This window comes from Salminus brasiliensis, chromosome 25, assembly GCF_030463535.1.
Source record: "Salminus brasiliensis chromosome 25, fSalBra1.hap2, whole genome shotgun sequence".
NCBI lineage: Eukaryota > Metazoa > Chordata > Actinopteri > Characiformes > Bryconidae > Salminus > Salminus brasiliensis.
In genome coordinates, this window is record NC_132902.1 from 26,136,100 (window position 1) to 26,159,658 (window position 23,559).

Genomic DNA, 23,559 nt, shown 5'->3' on the forward strand with positions numbered 1-23,559 from the left:
TAGTAGAGGGGTATAAATAAAGCCCCCCAGCATTGAGAAGCTGTGGAGCAGTGGAAGAACTGTGTTCTCTGGAATGATGGATGGTGGTGCTGGTGAGTTGGGGAGTTAGGGATGATGGGGTGGGGTGGTAATCATCATCCAGTATCTTGACCTGCCTAACGTTCTTGTTGCTGAATGCAATCAAATCCTCACAGCAATGCTCCTCCAAAATCTAGTAGAAAGCAGGATCAACTCTTTTTAATACCCTTGAATTCAGAAGACACCACGAGTGGGCACGTGTCCCAATACTTTTGTCCATGTAGCGTAGCTTGTTCAAGTACTGTGGGAAGTTGAAGAAAACAGAAATGACAGATGTAATTCGCTTTGTTAAACTTCAAAAGAGCGCAGCCGTGGATCAAAGCCATTATGGGAATTGATATCCTGGACAAAAGAGGGCGCTCTCTTCGGCTCAGGCTGTCTTTACTCCTCTAAGTGCTCTGAAATGACAGATGTAATGTTCTTTTCTTGACCAGAAAGGAGTTGCTTGTAAAAATCGATGGTACCACTGATCTGTTCTTTTGCCTTGCAGTTCTGTCGGGCTGGCCAAGGCAGCACTCGAGGCGATCAATGGATTCAACCTGTTTGGAAATCAGGTAGGTTAGATCGTTTTCCAGTGTTCTCGGGTACGTTCTTCCCTCAGCGTCTTCAATCAAGGAGACGAGGCTTCAGCCTCAGGCCCAGAATGAGATAATGGTTAATCGTTTAATTGGTTATCCATTCAGAGTGTTTGTGTCCTTAACTGATTAGATTTGACCCCCAGAGTAGTGTGTGTATGTGTGTGTGTGTGTGAGCTGCATGTCCACATTGGTCCACACTAAAGATCTGTGCTGCCTGAGTAATCGCCTGTTCAATCCCCAGTGATGCCACAGCCATATGTCAGTGACCGCAAGTTCCAGAGAGCATCACTGAGGGGTCTTGTGGGATTGTGTGATGACTGAAATGGGAACACTCTCCCTCCCCCAAAATGTTTGTTATATAGGGCCCTGCTGCAAGATAAGAAGTCTTAGGGTGTGTTTATACCTGTAGTTGGGGTCTCTTGGTCTTCTCTCTTGCAAGTAGAGATCTGGGCCGTGCAGTAACATGGTCCAGATCTCAGTATTAAACAGGATGTTGACGTAACGTACACTCGCTAATTTGGGCACAGGACAGCGTTCCGGTTAAAGCTGTAAAATCTGACGTTGCCGTGGCTGCGTCCCAACTCTCCCACGCCTTTACCTAACTGAGGGAACCACGGCTGCGCTTGTCGTTCTAATGGTGGCGATGTGATGTGTGATCGTGTGTGATTTGGGACACAGCCCAGACGTCAGACAGAAGACATTAAGCACAGAAACGTGAGCAGGAGACTCACCTGTGCCCAATCTATGTGCCTATGGTACAGTCATCTTGTGACATCACATCCTGTGGTTGCTTGTTTTGGTGCTTGGGTTTGTATTGTGTTCATACCTGCTCAGGTGAACTCGGCCTGCTTGTTCGGTGAGCACCAGAGTTGGAAAAAAAGCGGCGTTTACAAGTACTCAGTGATCCGCACTAACAGTCTATAACAAAGTATCATTAATAATAATATAACAATAAGTATTATTATTATTTTATTATTATTATTATTATTATTATTATTAGTAGTAGTATTATATGTTTGTTATATTATATGTATTTTATTTATATAATGATTTATTTTATATGGATTATAAAACAAAAACAAATGGTTTTATGGTAAAATATAATTAATATGCATTGCTGTTCTTATATATGTACATGCAAATAAATTTATATTTTTAAATATATAATATAATATTATTAATAGTATAATATAATATATTATTTATTTGTATTTATATGTAATTATTTATTTTATATGGATAATTTAAAAAACAAATGGTTTTATGGTAAAATATAATTAATATGCATTGCTGTTCTTATATGTACATGCAAATAAATTCATATATTATTAATATATAATATAATGTTATTAATATTATAATATAATATTATAGTTATTTTTTATTTATATTTATTTATATATGTATATAATTATTTATTTTATGTGGATAATTAAACAAAACAGAAACAAATGGTTTTATGGTAAAATAATTAATATGTATTGCTGTGCTTATATATGTATATGCAAATAAATTCAAGTAGTTTTTGGGGGGGGGGTTTGGGACTGTTTGCCACACAACACCATGCATGTATCCCTCCACCATTAACAAATTTTAAAATACGTTCTAGACCCGAAGTCTTCTCAGAACTCTGGTAGAACAGGGTCCCGGGCATCAGGCAGTGTCTTGGGGGGAGCTTTTGGAGGTTCAGACGGCTGCTTCCATTTACCCCCACTGTGAACAGTTCTGACTGGGTAAGGTTATCTAGAACCAAGCTTTTAACCCCCAGACCCCCCAAACCCACCAGACCCCACCCCCCACTCTGCCTGACTCTGTCTCACATCTGAACTGTTCACATTTTGGTGGACTTCCCCATTAAACAGAAGTCTGCTCAAGGTTGATTGGGGATGAAAGGGTTAACGCTGCTTGCGGCCTCTCTTCCTCCTCAGACTTCTGAGAGTTCTGCTCTCTGATGTAGTGGAAGCACATTTCCTCATCAGCTCTGTGTCTTTATGCCTGTAGGGGGCCGATGGTTGTCTGTTAAATGAACACGCTCCAGTGTGGTGATCCGTCTCTCCGCCGCCGCTCTGGCTGATTCTGCTTTATTGGGTCTGATTGTGTTCTGCACGGGCTGGCGATCCGTATCGCCGCTCAGTTTTCTGTGCTTGACGAATAGTGGGCGCTCTCGCAGCCCTCGTTCGGGTCCTGTTTTTCAGAGAAGTCGTTAGCGGGATTAATTTGTTTTGCTGTTGACGAAAAGCAACGGCTGCAATGAGCCGCATTCATTACAGCTCCTAATGGATTGGAAAACTGGAAAGCCCTCCATTCCTCAGAAGAGATCTTTCCTTCTGAACCGCAGTAAAAGCCTCATTCCAGAGAACATCAGCACTTTATTTCTGAACCAGAGAAAAACTCGATTTATTGATTGATTTTTATTGATCTGTTTTTACGTTAATAGATTATATGACATCATTTCTGATCCTTCAGTCATCATTGTGTTCACCCGTTATTCTGTACCCTAAGATAAGCCATATTCAGATGGAAATGTACTGTTTCTAATATGTTCCTGTATCAGCCTTATCGGTTTTTCAAATTCTCTTAATAACAGTTTATTATTTTTAGTCTTTAATAAATTCTATAGTCTTTATTCTGATCTTTAAAGTAAACTGAATCGTGTAGTAATTGTGCTCTGGGTGGACCGGTCCGGTCTGGGCAGAATGATTGTGAACAGACAGGCTTGCTGTGTTCTGAGTGGGTCACTAATTAACAATAATAAGAGAAAGAAGGGAGTGAGAACCTTAACTGTGTTACCCAGTTCCCTGCCGGACCCAGTAGGGGGCGCTAGTACCTTCAGGAGTACAGACCTTTACAGAGTGTACCCCACTGAAGCTGTAGAGCTGCCCTGCTCTATTCTGTTGTATTCTATCCTATTCTATTTTGCTCTATCCCATTCTGCAATGTTCTATCCTATTCTATTCTGCTCTATCCCATTCTGCTCTATCCCATTCTGCTCTATACCATTCTGCTCTATCCCATTCTGCTCTATCCCATTCTGCTCTATCCCATTCTGCAATGTTCTATTCTATCCCATTCTGCTCTATCCCATTCTGCTCTATCCCATTCTGCTCTATCCCATTCTGCTCTATCCCATTCTGCTCTATCCCATTCTGCTCTCTCCCATTCTGTTATATCCCATTCTGTTATATCCCATTCTGCTCTATCCCATTCTGCTCTATCCCATTCTGCTCTATCTCATTCTGCAATATTCTATTCTATTCTATTCTGTTATATCCCATTCTGCTCTATCCCATTCTGCTCTATCCCATTCTGCTCTATCCCATTCTGCTCTATCCCATTCTGCTCTATCCCATTCTGCTCTCTCCCATTCTGCTCTCTCCCATTCTGCTCTCTCCCATTCTGCTCTCTCCCATTCTGTTATATCCCATTCTGCTCTCTCCCATTCTGCTCTATCCCATTCTGCTCTATCCCATTCTGCTCTCTCCCATTCTGTTATATCCCATTCTGCTCTCTCCCATTCTGTTATATCCCATTCTGCTCTATCTCATTCTGCAATATTCTATTCTATTCTATTCTGTTATATCCCATTCTGCTCTCTCATTCTGCTCTATCCCATTCTGCTCTATCCCATTCTGCTCTATCCCATTCTGCTCTATGCCATTCTGCAATATTCTATTCTATTCTATTCTGTTATATCCCATTCTGCCCTGGTCTTGCTCTATTCTATTCTATTCTGTTCTATTTTATTCTGTTATATCTTATTCTGCCCTGGTCTTGCTCTATTCTATTCTATTCTATTCTGTTCTATTATTTTCTGTTCTGTTCTATTTTATTATGTTATATTCTGTTGCTTTATATTATTTTCTATTTCTATTCTGTTCAATTCTGGTATATCGATCTATTCTATTCTGTTCTGTTCTGTCCCATTTAGTCCTGTTCTGATTTTCTTACATTCAGTCATTTCTATTATTTTATTATATCCCATTTAGTTATTTTGGTTTGTTCTGTTCAATCATTTCTCTTCTCCTTTCTTCTCTTCTCTTCTCTTCTCTTCTCTTCTCCTCTCCTCTCTTCTCTTCTCTTCTCATCTCCTTTCTTCTCTTCTCTTCTCTTCTCTTCTCTTCTCTTCTCTTCTCTTCTCCTCTCCTTTCTTCTCCTCTCTTCTCTTCTCTTCTCCTCTCCTTTCTTCTCCTCTCTTCTCTTCTCTTCTCTTCTCTTCTCTTCTACTCTACTCTATTCTGGCTGCTCTGACCGTAATAAATCTTGGTGACTTTAGGAGCGTCACTGTTTCTGACCTCCAGTGTCTCCGGCTGCTTTGCTGTGTAATTAGCTCGAGGCTTAGCGCCGTGGAGAAGCCTGCCTGATGAGAGGTTCTGTGGATTAGCAGAGCAGGTTAATCGACACTTATCAGGTCCAGCGCGCTGTTACAGTTGTGTGCTGAGGTTTCAGTGCAGAAGGGACTGGTTGTTTCTGCACGACTGCTCTGAACACGCGTTTGATTTTAATCGTCTGCTGATTTCAGGAGCTTTAGAGTCCGAGTCTCTGAGCGAGCTGCAGTTCTGGGCTCCAGAGAGGCTTTCAGGATTCGTTTGTAAGCAGTAATTAAGAATTAACGAGCTTCACTGATCACGCTCCACCACTTCAGGATTCAGCTCACTGCTGTGGCTTAGAAACCTTAGATTTATTGGAGTAACTGTCTCTACTGACCAGAGAAGAAGACTTACTAAATTTTGGAGGAGGAGCATTGCTGTGAGGATTTGATTGCATTCAGCAACAAGAGCGGAAGTGAGGACAGGACGTTGAATTGATGGTCACCACCCCACCTTATCATCCCCAACTCCCCAACTCATTCCAAAAGTACTGGATGTGTTCAACTCCATCATCATCATCAGCAGCAGCAGCAGCAGCAGCTCACCTGATTTACCATCATTAAGCCCTGATTTACCACCAAACCAGGTGTTGATCTGAGGAGAACTCTAAATAATACTAGACTCCATGAGAGAGGAGAACTTTGGAGATGTTCTACTGATGAACACAGTGATAGAGAACCTCCACCACTTTCTGTAGGAGTGTTAATATTATTATATTCTAATATTAGATAAACACTTACTGACCTGATCAGCGGCTTTTACAGACTCGTTTACACCTGACACCTCTGCTCAGCACCGCATATGCAGTATTACCTGCACCCTTAGGCTCATATACCACCTGTCTCACCTGTGCTTCTTTAGATATAATGCATCCTATTTGCTTATTACAAGCCTCAGTACATCCGGCCTGCAGTGTGTTCCCGCTGGCCGGTGTACTCCAAGCTCCTCCGCTGTTCTGAGCACTGGTCCTGTGGATTCAGCCGGGTTATTAATGAGCACTCTCCAGCTCGCTCTCTCCCCTCACGCTCTCCCAGCCGATAGATCCACTGCTTTCATCAGCAGGTCCTCCGCACATCCAAGCACAGAAACCCAGGTGAATACAGATGGATTTATCCTCTCAGCTCCTGGAAGAGGCCTTTTTAGTGTAGCAAAGGTGCTCTTACACCAAAACACTGGAATATGTCAGGGTAGGGTTTGAGATGAAACACGGCTCGGAGTGAGGAGAGAGGCTCCTAATGAGCCCAGGTTCTACATCTCTACGTTTACTTTTAAGGCCTTCAGCAGACGCTCTTCTCCAGAGCGACTTACAGAAGAGCTTCACTGCTCACTCAGAAAATACCCTTAGCTAGTTGGTAGGATTCAGAAGATCCCTCTAAGCTTAGATACTACTGAATACAGAAAGGTCAGTGTGGAGTGTGGTCAGAAGAGGAGGGTCTTCAGTCTGGGTTTGAAGACGGCGAGCGTTGGACTCTGCTGTTCGGACACCCAGGGGAGGTTCGTTCAACCACTTCTGAGCCTGGACTCCAACCGTATAATTAAACAGGCCATGCCTTTAAGACTGATATTTAAATGAGCTCTGATCTGATTGGCTACCCTCTGTTTTGCCTCACTTCAAAAGTAGTCTGAAATATAGAACTATTCAAGAACTGAAATCATCAGGGTTTCCTAAGGATGGAGGCTGAATAGGTGGGGCCTAACTGCTGTAGGTCGGGTGGGTGGGGCTAAACTGCGGTAGGTAGAATGGGCAGAACTGAACATCTGTAGTCTGAATGGGTGGGGCTAAACTGATTAGGCTGGCTGTGGCTAAACTGCTGTAGACTAAATAGGTGGGGCTATACGGCGATAGGCAGAATGGGCGGGGCTAAACTGCAGTATTCAGTTAAAATATTGAAATCGAATCACAACTAATCAAGTTGAATCGGATCAAACTGAATGAAATAGAATGTACTGGAATTACAATGAAAAGATTTTTGGGAATAAAATGAATCAAATTAATCTGAATCAATTGAATCAAATTGAAAGTATTGGAATCAAATTGTTGGATTAAGTTCATTTGAATTGTAATAAACTAAACTGAAATTGAATCAAATTAAATAATTTCAAATTGAATACAATCCATTTTAGCCGAAACAGATGGGCTGGAATTAATTTAATTTAAAGTGAATTAAAATAAATGAACTGAAATTAAATATCACATCTAATCTAATTAAGTTACATTGAATCAAATTTAATGGCCTGGAACTGAATATCTGCAATGAAACAGAAGTGAATCAAATCTGAGTCTAATATAATCAAATGGAATTTGATTAAATAGACTGTAATTAGACTGAATTGAATCTGATTGATTAGACCGGGAATAAAATACACTTAGTTGAATCAAAATATCAAATGGAATCAAACTGAATTTAATTGATTTGTGATGAATGATTTGCATTATGATTACGCACTGATTCGTTATCTAAAGAATCAAAATTCAACTGAATCTTTTTTCCTTCATCCCTTCTGTTTTTACCTTCCCCTGTTATATAACCCGCCGCTCTTCACAGACACAGCGTAGGTGATTCCACATATCCTCTCAACGCCTCTTCTGTCCGATATTTACATGTACACACACGCAGTGTCCTCCAGTATGTAAATTGGAGGCCTTATGAGGGATGGAGAGGTGCTTCAGCTCTTTGTTATTTTCACAGATGGGTTAAGCGCGTCCTGAATGGCACCTGAATGGTCGTATAGATATATATGTGTGTGTGTGTGTGTGTGTGTGTGTGTGTGTGTGTGTGTGTGTGTGTGTGGGGAAATGAGGCCGGGCCGAGAGTAGACTCTCTCTGAAACTGAGTGTGTGTGCGCGTGTGTGTGTGAGGGGGCTGCGGGAGGCGCAGCAGACATGAAGAGGCTACGGGGGAATAATTGGACACGCTGCTGAAATGATTGGAGTGCCCTTGATGGCCAGGGAGCTCCCACTCAGGGCGCTTACCTGATGGGAAAACAAAATGAACTCAAAAACCCAGAGGAAAGTTTCACAGCCGCCCAAATCGCCGCTGCGTGTTGCGTAACGCTGCCTCTCCTGAAGCTTTTCAGAGCCGTGTGGAGGCGTCCGGTGTCACTTTCCGTGCCGGTTGTGAAATGGTTTTTGGTACCTGCTGTTGTTCAGTTTGAGTAGATGCAGGTTTCTCCTGCCTTTCTGTTCTGTTTAACACTTTAAGCTGCAGAACTGCTGATTGTTCTGCTCTGCAGCTTCAGGATTAGCAGAGGGGGGTTAGAGCCAGGTCCAGTAGCCTTTAGTTCCATTTACTCAAATTAAAATAAGTGACTCTGTATGAGCAGGGAGTTCTCTTTAGAATAGTGCATTATTCATTATTCAGTGTCCACTATGAATTATTCAGTATCCACTGTGTATTATTCAGTACCCACATGATATTGTTCTGTATCTCATATTCGTTATTCATTACCTACTATTAATTAATTAGATATTTAATATCTGTTCACTATCCACTATGAATTATTCAGTGTCCACTATGAATTATTCAGTATGCACTGTGTATTTTTCAGTGTCCACTATGAATTATTCAGTGTCCACTGTGTATTTTTCAGTATCCACTATGAATTGTTTAGTATCCACTGTGTATTATTCAGTATCCACTATGAATTATTCAGTGTCCACTATGAATTATTCAGTATCTACCATGAATGTTTCAGTGCACACTCTTAATTAAGCGCTAATTATCCACTAGGAATATTTCAGTATGAAATTATTCAGTATCCACTATGAATTACAGTATCTAATACAAAATATTTGATATTTACTATGAATGATCTCATATCCACTATAAAATAAGTGGTAATTATTCATTATCTACTTTAATTTACTGAATCAAACAGAAATAATTTGGTATTTACTATGAGTGATTCAATGTCTGCTATGAATTATTTAGGAGCTACAATTAATAATTCAGTATCTATTATCTGACAGTACCTCTACAGAGTGGTGGTCCATTCTCAGCACAGCAGCATCACTGTGTGTGTGTGTGTGTGTGTGTGTGGTGCTGGTATGAGTGTAGGAATGTCTGGAGAGTCTCGGTCATTGTTATGGTCTTTCCTGTGATTTCCCCGTCCTGTATTCGTGTGTTTATGTGCGATCAGCTGCTGAATGGATCAGTAGGTGATCAGAACGTGCTGACCGCTCCGAGATAAACAGCCGGGAGACGGGATACGCTCTCAACGGGGTTAACGTCACACTGACTTACTGCAGCTAAACACAACAGCAGCTCATGAGATCCAGGATGGTTATTAGGCTAGTCGAGTCTGCCTTCAGGGCTACGCTTCAGATACAGGACTGGAGCTCCCTGCAGGCGCGCCTATATGTATGTGTGTGTGTGTGTGTGTGTGTGTGTGTGTGTGTGTGTGTGTGTGTGTACATATGTACTTGAATCAGAATAACTGGAAAGAAATCGAATTGAATCAAATCTAATCAAGTTAAGGTGAACTGAATCGAACTTGAATGGACTGGAGTTGAATGCAGTATAACTCAAGCATAACTACTCGTACTGAATCAAATTGAATCGACTGAATTCAAATGGAATCAAATTGGATTGAACTGATTCATGTAACTTCATGAAACTTGAGAATGAATTCTGCACCGAATCGCTTTCAAAGGACTCAAAATCGAATTGAATCTTTTTGATGTCACACATATTACACCCGCACACACACACACACACACACACACACACACACACTTGGTCCTCAAAAATTGATGCCCCAATTCATCACACTATTTAAGCGATTACAGTTAGTATGTGTGTGTATTTTATTGAAAAGCTGCTATAAAACACACACACACACACACACACACACTCTCCACTTTTCCACACTTATTAGTGCCCCTGCAGGCCCATCAGCTAGTTCTGAATCCAGGCCCATTTCAGTGAGCGCTGGCTGGTTTCAGGGCTTTTGTTTGGGTGTTCTAATTTGCTTTTAGAGCATCTTCTGCCCATCCAGGACTAAATGGGACAATACCTGCCGCAGCGTCTGCTGTGCAAACGATTTAAAAATGGACCCGGAGCTTTTATAGTGCAAATCCAAATGATGCTGTTCTCCACTTTGTTGAAAATGGCTGGTTTCTAAAATGTCATCTGGCTGGCTTTGTGCTGGTGCTGTAAAGCCTGCTATCAGCGGCAGCAGAAGACGCTGTTGAACGTCTCCCAAACAGCAGCGCCGACTCCAAGACAATGCTGATCATTCTGCGTGTGTGTTTTCTGCTCTGTAGGGATGCTCCTGGTCGGTGATTTTTGTGGACTTGGACGCTCACAACCGCAACAGGCAGACCCTCTGCTCCCTGCTGCCCAGAGAGAGCCGATCCCACGTACGTTACGCCGCCTAATGACCCTGAGAGGCAGCCCGTCTACATTAGCTGAAGAAGTCTTTTGGCACACTTCCTTCACTTCACCTCGTTGGAGTCTGAGGTTTTGTGCTGGAATGTGAACGCTAATGTAGCAAACAGTGGAAGCGTATAGACCGCTAATTAAATAAGGTTGAATGTAAGATGGGTTGCAAAATTAAGGCACCCCTGGTCAATTGTTTAAAGTTCTAATTGTGTAAATCCTAATTTTTTTATAGTTTTTTTTTATATATAAATATAAATATAATTAATATAAATTTATATAAATTATGTAGCTATGTTATATAGAGATTATACTCATATATATATATATATATATATATATATATATATATATATATATAAAAATTATATAGTGTAAAACTCAAAAAACATCTTTTAAGTCCTGAAATAAACTCAGAAATGATGTTTCAACATCTGTTTTAATGCTTAAAATAAACTCAGGTAAGTTTGAATATCCGACATAAACTCTAAAATGGCCTTTCAAATATGTGACATAACTCAAAAAGCATATATAAATACCTGAAATAAACCTTAAAATCTGTTTAATACCTGAAATAAATTTAAAAATCTGTTTTAACAGTAAATAGCTAAAACATGTTGTCGGATATTTGCACAAACATAACAGTTAATATTGTTAATAATTAATGCGATTAATATTGTTTACTGTAAAGGATTTGATTACTTACCATTTAAAAAAGCAACAACAAAGTTAATGTGAACAGGGGTGTCCAAACTTTTGAAAATGGCTGTATAGCTGTAATTACCAGTAAGAGTGGTTGTAATAACGTGATATTGATTATGTGTTGTTTTGTATCTTAGTATACACTGTGTTATAAACGAATTATATGAAGGTATTTTTGTTTATGTTGTTGTTGTTGTTGTTGTTTAGAACACGGACGCGGCGCTGTTGCCCTGTATCAGCTACCCAGCCTTCGCAGTGGATGACGACGCTCTCTACAGCCAGACGCTGGACAAGATCGTCCGAAAGCTGAAGGGGAAGTACGGCTTCAAGCGTTTCCTCCGGGACGGCTACAGGACCGCCAACGAGGACAAGAACCGGAGATACTACAGACCGGCCGAGATGAAGGTCAGCACAGCCCCCTATATCATACCTCCCACCTGCTGCACACATGTTCACACCCCTCCTATTTCAGCATCATTCATTCATTCATTCTGGACTTGCGTTAGTTATTGTTGTGGGGAGGAAGAACTCAGCATGGTTTATATGTTCTCATTACATGAGTGATGACGTGATTACATTACATATGACTCATTACAGAGTGTAATTGATTGTAATTTGAGTGAATATGTATTTAAATATGCAACTACGTACTTTTATTTAAATAGTACAAATGCATCTTTTTACAGTTTTTTTTACAAATTGTGTGTGTAATATAGAGATTATACTCTTATGTATAGATGTAGGGTAAATTTCGAACACAAAAAGATTCTTTTAATTCCTGAAATAAACTCAGAAATGATGTTTCAACATCTGTTTTAATGCTTAAAATAAACTCAGGTAAGTTTGAATATCTGACATAAACTCTAAAATGGCCTTTCAAATATGTGACATAACTCAAAAAGCATATATAAATACCTGAAATAAACCTTAAAATCTGTTTTAATACTTGAAATAAACTCAAAAAGGACTTTTTAATACCTGTCATAACGCAAAAGACATGTTTAAATACCTGAAATAAACAAAACAATTGTTTTAATACCTGATAAAACTCAAAAAGCATGTTTTAACACATAAACTCAAATTGTTTTAATACTTGGAATAAACTCAAAATATGTTTTAATACCTGAAATAAATTTTAAAAAATGTTTTAACACTATAAATAAACACCAAAAAATTATGTTGTAATACTTGAAATAAATTCAAAATCTGTTTTAATACCTGAAATAAACTCAAAAATGATGTTTTAATACCTAATATTTTTAATAAACCTCAAATAAGTAATAAGTAATTTTCGATTTCAGTAATTGAACATAAATCAGATTGCAGAAAACATTCATAACTCCAGACGTTTGAGGGTTAAACATGTTCTTGTCCAGTCTGAATGGACTGATATGACGTGTGTCTCATCCCTGTCTTAAAAAACTTGGGGATTAGCCTTCAAAATAAAAGATTAGCGGTAATGCTAATACTGGGGTGCGCAGTGACTTTCATACGCACCTTTTTAATCTAGCAGAGATGAATTTATTTATTTCCGCTCGTCTTCTTGACGGAGGAGCAGGGGAGCGCGCTGTCCCTGGCTAAATCCCATCTGATTGGGTTAAAGCTGAGAGGATATTAACTTCAGCCTGAATCTGACGGGGGTCTTGGGGGGGGGGGGGGGCACAGCTACTTAACACTGAGCAAATCAGTCCATTAGCTGCTGCTGTTGACCTCCCAGAATTAATGAGCTCACACTGGCTCAAACAGGAGACGGGGACCTCTGTCTGCAGAGTCTGAAGAGTCGAGTGCGGTCGAGTACCGTGCTTATATAGCTGCCATAGATCAGCCATAACATTATAACCACTGTTTGCATGGGCTACTGTTTTGTTTTTTGTCTTCTTAGATGTTATAAATGATTTATTGATATAATTGACGTTTTTAGACGTGAAGGGCGTGACTAGTCCTCTAATAAGGCCTCTAATAACGTTAACCAGCCTGGCTCAGGGCCTTTACTCCGAGCAGAGGCCTGAGCGGCCCGTGGTGTGGTGTGTGGAGTGGACTAGGACTCCGTGGCGAGTGATTAAATCTCGCTCAGTGAATTCGGTAAAGTGTAGCGGGAGACCCCCGGGCCGGCTCTGCTGATTACTCTGTCCACCTGGGCAGTATTTATTTCATATCTGCTCTCTTCTACAGCCTTTATCTCCGCTAGCTCTAGCAGAATTACTCAGCAGGAGAGCACCTTCAGACCCGGTCCAGCGCCCTGTCCACGCTGGCCGAGCTCAGATGTCCTCAGCAAGTCTGCAGAGAGTGTCCAGACAGATCACAGGCCTTCATCAGGGCTGACGTTAAGCCAGATGTTTTAATGATGTTGTGTTTGGTGTGCCATGAGGGTGTCAGGTAGAGAACGAGGCGTCCTTAATTTAGGAGGAACAGGGCTGTGTTCTGCTAATATGAGAACTGTGATACACTCCAGGACACATAGGGGGCGATCTGTCTGTCTCTCTCTCTCTATATAAAGCCGTCTGTCTTTATACTTATCTGTTATTATACCTGTCTTTCAATCATCTATCCATCTGTCTGTCTGTTCGTCCGTCTGTGTGTCAGTCTACCTGTCTGTCTGTCTGCCTGCCTGCCTGTCTGTCTACTAGTCCTTCCATCTGTAAACATCTCCGTCTGTCTGTCTATCTGTGAATGCATCTGCCTGTCTGTCTGCCTGCTTCTCTGTCTGTCTAGCTGTCTGTTTTCGTATCAGTTTATCTGTCTATCTGCCTGCCGGGCTGTCTATCAGTCATTCCATCCATCTATCTATCCAGGCCATCTGTATATTTCTCTGTCTGTCTCTTCATCCATCTATGTATCTGTCTATCTGTCTGTCTGTCTGTGAATGTATCCACATGTCTGTCTGTCTAGCTATTCAGCTATCTGTATATCTTTACCTTCCTATCTGTCTGTCTCTTCATCCATCTATATATCTGTCCATCTGTCTGTCTGTGTATGCATCCACCTGTCTGTCTGTCTGTCTGTCTTTCTACTGGTCTGTCTTTCTACCGGTCTGTCTGTCTGTCTGTCCATCTGTATATCTGTGTCTGCATCCATCTGTCTGTCTACCTGCTTCTCTACCTGTCTGACTGTCCATCTATCTATCTGTATATGCATTCGCCTGTCTGTCTGTTTGTTTATCTGTCTATCTGTCTGCCTGCCTGGCTGTCTATCCATTCTTCCGTCCATCTATCCATCCATCCATTCAGTCATCTGTATATCTCGCTGCCTGCCTATCTGTCTGTCTGTCTCTTCATCCATCTGTTCATCTGTCTGCCTGTCTGTCTATCCTCCGGTCTGTCTGTCTGTCCATCTGTCTGCCCATCCATCTGTCCATCTGTGTATGCATCCATCTATCTGTCTACCTGCTTCTCCACCTGTCTGCCTGTCTGTCTGTTCATCTATCTATCTGTGTATGTATCTGCCTGTCTGTCTGCCTGCTTCTCTATCGGTCTACATCTGTCCTTGCATCAGGTTATTTATCTGTCTGTCTGTCTGGCTGTCTATCCTTTCTTCCATCCATCTGTCCATCCAGCCATCTGTATATCTCTCTGCCTGCCTATTGATCTGTCTGTCTCTCCATTCATCCATCTATTTATCTAGCTGCCTGTCTGTTTGTCCACCTGCCCACCTGCCCACCTGTCTGTCTGTCTGTCTGTCTGTCTATCTATATATCTATCTGTCTATCTGTCTATCTGTCTATCTATCTATCTATCTATCTGTCTATCTGTCTATCTGTCTATCTATCTATCTGTCTGTCTGTCTGTCTGTCTGTCTGTCTGTCTGTCTATCTATCTATCTATCTATCTATCTGTGTATGCATTCGCCTGTCTGTCTGCCAGCTTCTCTATTAGTGTTCTTGTCTGTCTGTGTATCTATTTATCTGTCTGCATGTCTGTCAATCCATGCGTCTGTCTGGCTATTTTTCCGTCTGCCTGTCTGCCTACCTGTCTGTCTGTCGGTCTGGTGTCTGTCTGTCTGGTATCCGTCTGTCTGTATGGTGTCTGTATGGTGTCTGTATGGTGTCTGTCTGTCTGTCTGCCTGTCTGTCTGCCTGTCTGTCTGCCTGTCTGTCTGCCTGTCTGTCTAGTGTCTGCCTAGTGTCTGTCTGCCTAGTGTCTGTCTGCCTAGTGTCTGTCTGCCTAGTGTCTGTCTGCCTGTCTGCCTGTCTGCCTGTCTGTCTGTCTGTCTGCCTGTCTGTCTGCCTGTCTGTCTGTCTGCCTGTCTAGTGTCTGTCTAGTGTCTGTCTAGTGCCTGTCTAGTGCCTGTCTAGTGTCTGTCTAGTGTCTGTCTAGTGCCTGTCTGTCTGTCTAGTGTCTGTCTAGTGTCTGTCTAGTGTCTGTCTAGTGTCTGTCTAGTGTCTGTCTGGTGTCTGTCTGGTGTCTGTCTGGTGTGAGTTGTTGGTCAGTGGGCGAGCTCTGTGGTCCAGTCTGAAATTGAGGCCACTTAAGGGCTTGAGGGATGGTCCTTTCAGTCAAATCAGGTTTTCAGCTGAGCTGCGATGGTGGATTAATGTAGTTATTTTCTCATCAGGCTGCTAACTCCCCCGTCTCGCTCCTGAAGCGGCTTAGGCGAGATACGCCAACGATGCGAGACCAGTTCAATTAACGTCCTTTATTTCATTACGCCATAATCTCCCGCTCTTATCTCCAACCGTCGGCGAGATGGTCCGCCGAGATCGCCAGCGCAGATAGGAAAGTCTTAATTACATTTAGGAAAAGTTGATGGACGCCGTGCTCCCCGGAGAAAGTGGGGGGGACTCGTCTCTGCTATGAAAACAGGGCCCTGATTCACAAATGATCTTTAATAATAGCAGAAATAAAGATCTTGCTACTAATAATCATCTGTTTCTTTATTTATTTAAGACTCCCCCAGGGTTGAGTTGGTCTAGATGTACTCAGGAATCCTCAGTTTGGCATCACTGCTTTTTAAATGTACTAATTTGGAGGAAGCTGCTGACAGACGTGAGGGCAGCAGTAATCTGTAACTGGTTTGATTCTGTAACAGAAAGAAAGATATTCAGTCATATTGATCGATTCAAAATCTCATTGTTACCATGTTTTCTCATTTTATCTGGATATGCTCCATTTCATTTGTTTTTCTCTGTTTGTTTGTTTACATTATATTTGTTGTGTCTGTATAGGTTTGTAATCAGAAAGAGTTCTTAACAAAAACATAGAAAAATGTACTATACTTAATTACTATACTAATTACTATACATACTTATTATATGTAATATTTATTTAAAATATTTGAAAAACTTCAAAACATTTGTATTCAAGTTATTTAGCATGTTATTATTATTATTATTAATAATAATAATAATAATAATAATAAACATAATATATAATGTAAAAAAGTGAGATTTTTAATTGATCCAAGTTAATTAATACCTTTCTATTATAGCATTAATGTAAAAAAGCATAATAAACATAATATAATGTAATCATTAAATGCATTAATTCCTTCCTAGTATAGTGTTAATGTCAAATAAAAAACAAACAAATATATATAAATATGTATATTCCTAATTTATTATTATTATTAATATTATAAATATAAGAAAGATTTTTTTTTTTTGCTATAATAGGAAGATATTAGTGCATTTAATATTTACATTATAAATATAAATATTATTATGTTTATTATGCATGTATTCCATAACATGTAATGGCTGATAAAGAATTATTATTATTAATAATAATAATCATCATCATCATCATCATTTTTCTTATAATATTAACAATAAATGGAGGAATATACATCGTTATTTTTTTGTTTGTGTTTTTATTTTACATTAATACTATAATCGGAAGGAATTAATGCATTTAATGTTTACATTATATTATGTTTATTAGGCTTTTTTTTACATTAATGCTATAATAGGAAGGTATTAATTAATGTAGGTCAATTAAAAATCTCACTGGTGCCACATAATGTTTTTTTTTACATTATTTATTATGTTTCTTAATAATAATAATAAGAAGAAGAAGAAGAAGAAGAAGAAGAATTGGTTTTATTTTTTTATTGATTTTTTTTTTATTTTTATTTTTTATAATAATCCCAGAATTTGATCACTCTGCTGGTTGTAACCTAGACCTCACAGTTTGTCCTGGTATTTTATCGTCTGTCTCTCCTGCAGGAAAACCGCCGCACCAGTTTCCTAGGATTTCACTCCAGTTTGTGTTCACACCTGTTAGACTCCCTGCTGAAACCGGGCTGTTTTTAGGGAGCTTTAGTGTGTTTGAGAGGCAGCCGATCGAGATGGAGTGTATCTTCACAATCTTACCCAAGTCTTTTCTTCCGAAAGCTTCCGTGAAGCCGCCTCAGATCCGTGGAATCGGAGGCTGAGTCACGGCCTTGTCGTTATTGTGGTTCTTAAGCACGGATCAATACGTTGTGTTTATAAATGTTTCATGTTCTGAATAACTGCAGTGTTCACTGCTAATCAACTTAGCAGCGCTGTGAAAGGTTTGTAGCCTTCGTCTTTAATTGCGGTGTGGAAATGTGCTGCTAAATATGGCGGCTGTAATTGCGGCGCCCACACAAACAGGCATTCAGGAACTATCAGGGCAGAATGAGTGTTTGTTTGGCAGGATTTGGGTGCAGATGGGCTGCTCTTGTTCGTACTCGGGCCCACCCACACAAATATAGCTTTAATTTGATCATTATTTTATGTTTCTTTCAGGCTGGGATGTGATTTTACTGCTTTTAAAGCGCTACAAACTCATTTTCCCTCAGTTTAGGAAGTTATTATGGTAATTATAGTATCTATTTAAAAGGGAAGCAAAAAAAAAACTTCTTAACTGACCTCACTGATGCTCTGGTGTGACTGATGCAATCAAATCCTCACAGCAATGGTTTAGCATTAAGGCTAATTTTCATTTTTTAATATAGTTTATATTAATATACAAAAGCGTTCACCTCCATCCTTCTTAACCTTCAATGGAAGTGAATGTAAAAAAAAAAAATATTTTTTTGCATTATTTTCAGTATTATTGTTATTTGTAACAGTTAATAAGTTGTAATAATTCATCAAAAAAATATTATATATTTTTATATATAGGACCTGCTCATCCTTGCATTTTAAGGGATAAGTAGAAGTTGGAAAATTGACACATAGAAATGAATTTTCTTGCTTAAAAACCTGCATAAATCTAAAAAGTGAGTCTCCGAGCAGAGAAATGTGGGATATTAGTCCTTTAAAAGTTTCCAGCGCTCAGCGTTAACTGCTGGCACGGACGCAACGAGATCACTGGTATGATTTATATTAATTCGCTGCTGTTTCACGATGGCAAACATCTCTACATCTGCGCTGAATTTAATTTCAGACCCAAGTGATTCGTGGCTCATGTGTTGGAGGGGGCGGCGGCCTCCACGGCGTTTAATGGAGTTTCTGCTCGGCTGCTGAGCTGATAGTGTCTCACACGTAATTGTTTTGTGTGTCAGCTGAGCTGCTGCGGCTGTAAAGAGGAGCTCTGTGTGTGGCTTTAGCTGCTCCTGAAGCTGTTGGAGGGAGAGGCGGTGCAGGCGGCGATAAGGGCGGAGGGTATCGATCAGGTCTTCTTGTGTTTACTCTACAAATATGCCCTCGTTTGAGTCCGGAAGATGTAGAGACAATAGAGTGTCCCGATGCATTATTTAGTGTTGTCGATCTGATCTGAGCAGATTTACACGTATTCCTTTCATACGTCACATTAAATATGGAACAGTTCTGTATATATATACACCACGGCTCAGGCAGGTCTGCACACAGCTGGATAATCTCCATAGTAAAACACTGAGGAGCACTGAGCTGAGGAGCGCTGAGCTGAGGAGCAGAGGAGCCTAGGAGCTGAGTTCTCTGGAGTGAGGATGAAGCTCTATCCAGTGGTTTTGGGATGAGTTGGAGTGGCAGAACTGATCATCCAATGGATGTGGGATAGCTGAATCCCCTCCTTATAACCCAAACCCTCCCAGTACACCAGAACTCCTTCCAGCACAACCCGAAACTCCTCCCAACCTAACCAAAACTCCCAAACCTCCTCCCAGCACAACTGAAACTCTTCCCAGTATACCCAGAACTCCTCCCAGTATAACCAAACCTCCTCCCAGCACAACTGAAACTTTTCCCAGTATACCCAGAACTCCTCCCAGTATAACCAAACCTCCTCCCAGCACAACTGAAACTTTTCCCAGTATACCCAGAACTCCTCCCAGTATAACCAAACCTCCTCCCAGCACAACTGAAACTTTTCCCAGTATACCCAGAACTCCTCCCAGTATAACCAAACCTCTTCCCAGCACAACTGAAACTCTTCCCAGTATACCCAGAACTCCTCCCAGTATAACCAAACCTCCTCCCAGCACAACTGAAACTTTTCCCAGTATACCCAGAACTCCTCCCAGTATAACCAAACCTCCTCCCAGCACAACTGAAACTTTTCCCAGTATACCCAGAACTCCTCCCAGTATAACCAAACCTCTTCCCAGCACAACTGAAACTCTTCCCAGTATACCCAGAACTCCTCCCAGTATAACCAAAACTCCTCCCAGCACAACTGAAACTTTTCCCAGTATACCCAGAACTCCTCCCAGTATAACCAAACCTCCTGCCAGCACAACTGGAACTCTTCCCAGTATACCCAGAACTCCTCCCAGCACAACTGAAACTCTTCCCAGTATACCCAGAACTCCTCCCAGTATAACCAAACCTTCTCCCAGTACAACTGAAACTTTTCCCAGTATACCCAGAACTCCTCCCAGTATAACCAAAACTCCTCCCAGCACAACTGAAACTTTTCCCAGTATACCCAGAACTCCTCCCAGTATAACCAAAACTCCTCCCAGCACAACTGAAACTCTTCCCAGTATACCCAGAACTCCTCCCAGTTTAACCAAACTTTCTCCCAGTACAACTGAAACTTTTCCCAGTATACCCAGAACTCCTCCCAGTATAACCAAACCTTCTCCCAGTACAACTGAAACTTTTCCCAGTATACCCAGAACTCCTCCCAGTATAACCAAAACTCCTCCCAGCACAACTGAAACTTTTCCCAGTATACCCAGAACTCCTCCCAGTATAACCAAACCTCCTCCCAGCACAACTGAAACTTTTCCCAGTATACCCAGAACTCCTCCCAGTATAACCAAACCTCCTCCCAGCACAACTGAAACTCTTCCCAGTATACCCAGAACTCCTCCCAGTATAACCAAACCTCCTCCCAGCACAACTGAAACTTTTCCCAGTATACCCAGAAAAACAAAAAAAAACACCCCCCACCCGGAGTGTGTTAAATTCAGCTAATAAATGGACTTGCTGTTTAAAATGTGCAGAATCTGCCATATTTGCGTGTAATTACTGCGCTGTTTATAAAATAAAAACACTTAGCGGCGATATAACGGCGAGCGGAGGAACAGCAGCAGCATGATTTATTCATTCTTTAAAAATCATAAAAAACCACAGCATGTTTTATTAATGACTGTGTTCAGAGTCAGGCCTGCGTTACAGGACTCTCCTCATTACAGAGTCAGTATGATGATGATGATGATGATGAACATGTTGCTGTCCAGTGACTGTGTGTGATCTTTGACGTCTCTCTGTCTCTCCACAGCTGTTTGATGGCATTGAGTGCGAGTTCCCCATATTCTTCATCTACATGATCATTGACGGTGAGGCTGAGAGGCGCTATAGGTCTATTATACTGCTGAATTTTTAATGATTGATGCTGCTGGAGGGGAGCAGGGGTTTGTCTGAGGGGGGGTTGCGCTCAGATAGTTGGAGGTTCAATTATAACTCTGTGCTCTGTGTGTGTGTGTGTGTGTGTGTGTGTGTGTGTGTGTGTGTGTGTGTGTGTGTGTGTGTGTGTGTGTGTGTATGTGCTCTACAGGAGTTTTTAGGGGAAACCCAGCGCAGGTCAAGGAGTATCAGGAACTGCTGCAGGACGTCATTTTCCAGTCTTTTGATGGTGAGTTTATATGCACACACACACACATACACACACACACACACACACACACACTCTATTCACTGTCCCCTACATGTGAAAATGCAGATCACTATAGAGCACTAACATAGGGAACCGAACGTGAGCATTCCACACGGTAGTGAACAGCAGCGTGCATCACGTAAAGGATTGCCAGATTGCTGCAGCAGTGATTTCCAGCTAAAGCCACCCAACACCAAACCAACATGGCCTACAAAAAAAACTGCTGACATTTTAAAAATAAACATATCAATTATTAATTAAGAACATTTTAATGATTTTATTTGTGAATATTAATTTTATAATTAATTGATATTTTTGTGGCACAACCCAAATGTATAAGGTGTGTGTTCAGTGCATTTTTAGGACAGGACGCATGACCCTATAAGCACATGACCTTTATAAGCAATGCAGCATCACTGCTCACTCGCTTTTCCAGCAGCAGAACAGGTGTACAGGTGTTCTGCAGAACTACGCACCCTCTGCCAGGTTAAGCAGTACATGGAGGAGCCAGATCTCCCCAGCGAGTCTTTTCTGAAGCCTGAACGGTGAAAACGACTGTGTTGATTCTGATCTTATTCAGAGCAGATCAGTGGAGCATCACCATGACTCTGAAGCTGCTGTTTTAAGGGAAACCTCCTACATAGTGTTGTTCTAAGCTCTGGATTAAGCTTTAAGCGTCTGCTAAATGCTATAAATGTAAACATATCTACATATATAAGTGTGTGTATATGTATGTAAAACATGTAAAACAACATGGCCTAAAAATGAACTACTGACCTCTTAAAATTATACAAATCAATGATTAATTATTCAATTATTTCATTGATTTTATTTGCAAATATTAATTATTAATATGTATAATTAATTAATTAATATTTTCACGGCACAACCAACCCAAACCCTATATATACACCCTATTTTTTAGCCTTTAGTCTTAGTCTTGTTTTTAAAATTATTACTTATATTACTTATATAATTATAAGTAATTACTTCCGTTATAAAGTTATTACAGAAAACGATTGCAAGTCATGTCAACAAATCAATCAAATTTATTTAATTTATAATGAATTTTGACTGATGTTTAATAAAGTCACTTTTTTAATAAAAAAGTTTTTATTAAATAAGAAAAAAGGAATCATCTTCAGAATCAAAATGGGATTTAAATTTGATTCACTGAATTGTTTTCTAAGCAATCATAATTGAATTGAGTCAAAGAATCGTATCCTAACTGAGTCATTTAGTGGTAAGACGATTAGAGCTCGGCTAACTACCAGTGACCACTGCGCTCATATGTAAACGAGACTCTCTCTCTCTCTCTCTCTCTCTCTCTCTCTCTCTCTCTCTCTCTCCTCCTCTCTCTCTCTGTGTGTGTGTGTGTGTGTGTGTGTGTGTGTGTGTGGGGGGGGGGGGGTGTTATGCAGGCCATGCCGTCATCCCGAAGTACTACCACGTGCCGGCGGACTTCGTGGAGGCCGAACAGAAGAAGCACGGCAGCCAGAAGCGTTTCCCTAGCAACTCGGGTCGTGATGGGATGCTGTTCCTGTGGGGTCAGGCTCTGTATAACATCGCCAAGCTGCTGGGTCAGTGTCAAGGGCTCAGAACTGCACATACAGTACACACACACACACACACACACACATACACACACACACACACACACACACACACACACACACACACACAGGGTCAGAAATGGGAATATTTTAATGTACCTGCAGAACTAAGCACAGGGTCGTTCTGTTGGGCTGGCTGTGAGTTTACGCCCGCCCGCGATCCCGTTATTTTATATAATTAAAATACAATTAATCCATTTCATTTTTTCTCATTTCAGGCTTTTAACCTCTTTTTTTTACTGGTATTCATTATTTTTGTGATGTCACAACCAGCATAGACATTTACAGCAGTTTAGCCTCACCCATCCATGAATAAGCTATAAGCAGTGTTTTAGCCTGGAGTGCTTTCTGAATGAGGTACAATACACATCAGCCAATCAGAGCTCAGAACACAGCTCATTTGAATATATCTGTCTTAAAGCAGCATTATGTGAGAATCTGTACTTTTTCTTTTTTGCTCCTGGTCTCCCCCTACTGTTCCGAAGTGTAATTCATTTTTTCTCCACTGCTGTAAATACAAATTATGATTTGAGCGCCCCCTCATGGACAACTGTACACGTGCATTTGTTGAGAAATACAGCTGCTGAGAGCTCCAGAAGCTTGATCTGAAGGTGGAGCAGCATGTGGGCTGAGGTGGTTGAGTAATACTACAGGGTTTTACACTAATATGACTCTATGGGTTCTGCAGCATTACACAGCAGCAGTTCTGGAGAGAGGTTCTCCTCCTGCAGCTCCACCACCAAACCTCTATAGTGCAGTAGCAGCAGCAGCGCTCCGGCCCGGACCTTTATCCGCTTTCACCAAACAGTTAACTGTTAGTCGACCCATAGGGGGCGCATTAGATGATTGTTTTC

The 23,559-nt window shown here is 40.9% G+C and overlaps 1 protein-coding gene across 3 annotated transcripts in view; it reads left to right on the forward strand.

The window, feature by feature from the left end:
- phkb (phosphorylase kinase, beta) overlaps positions 1-23,559 on the forward strand; it is a 124,863-nt gene that overhangs the window by 29,410 nt on the left and 71,894 nt on the right. For all 3 annotated transcript variants that reach the window (XM_072671609.1, XM_072671608.1, XM_072671607.1), the window contains 6 exons: positions 569-632; positions 10,290-10,385; positions 11,314-11,511; positions 20,718-20,775; positions 20,994-21,071; positions 22,514-22,672. In XM_072671609.1, the coding sequence (XP_072527710.1) occupies positions 569-632; positions 10,290-10,385; positions 11,314-11,511; positions 20,718-20,775; positions 20,994-21,071; positions 22,514-22,672 (653 nt within the window). The remainder of the gene's footprint in view (positions 1-568; positions 633-10,289; positions 10,386-11,313; positions 11,512-20,717; positions 20,776-20,993; positions 21,072-22,513; positions 22,673-23,559) is intronic.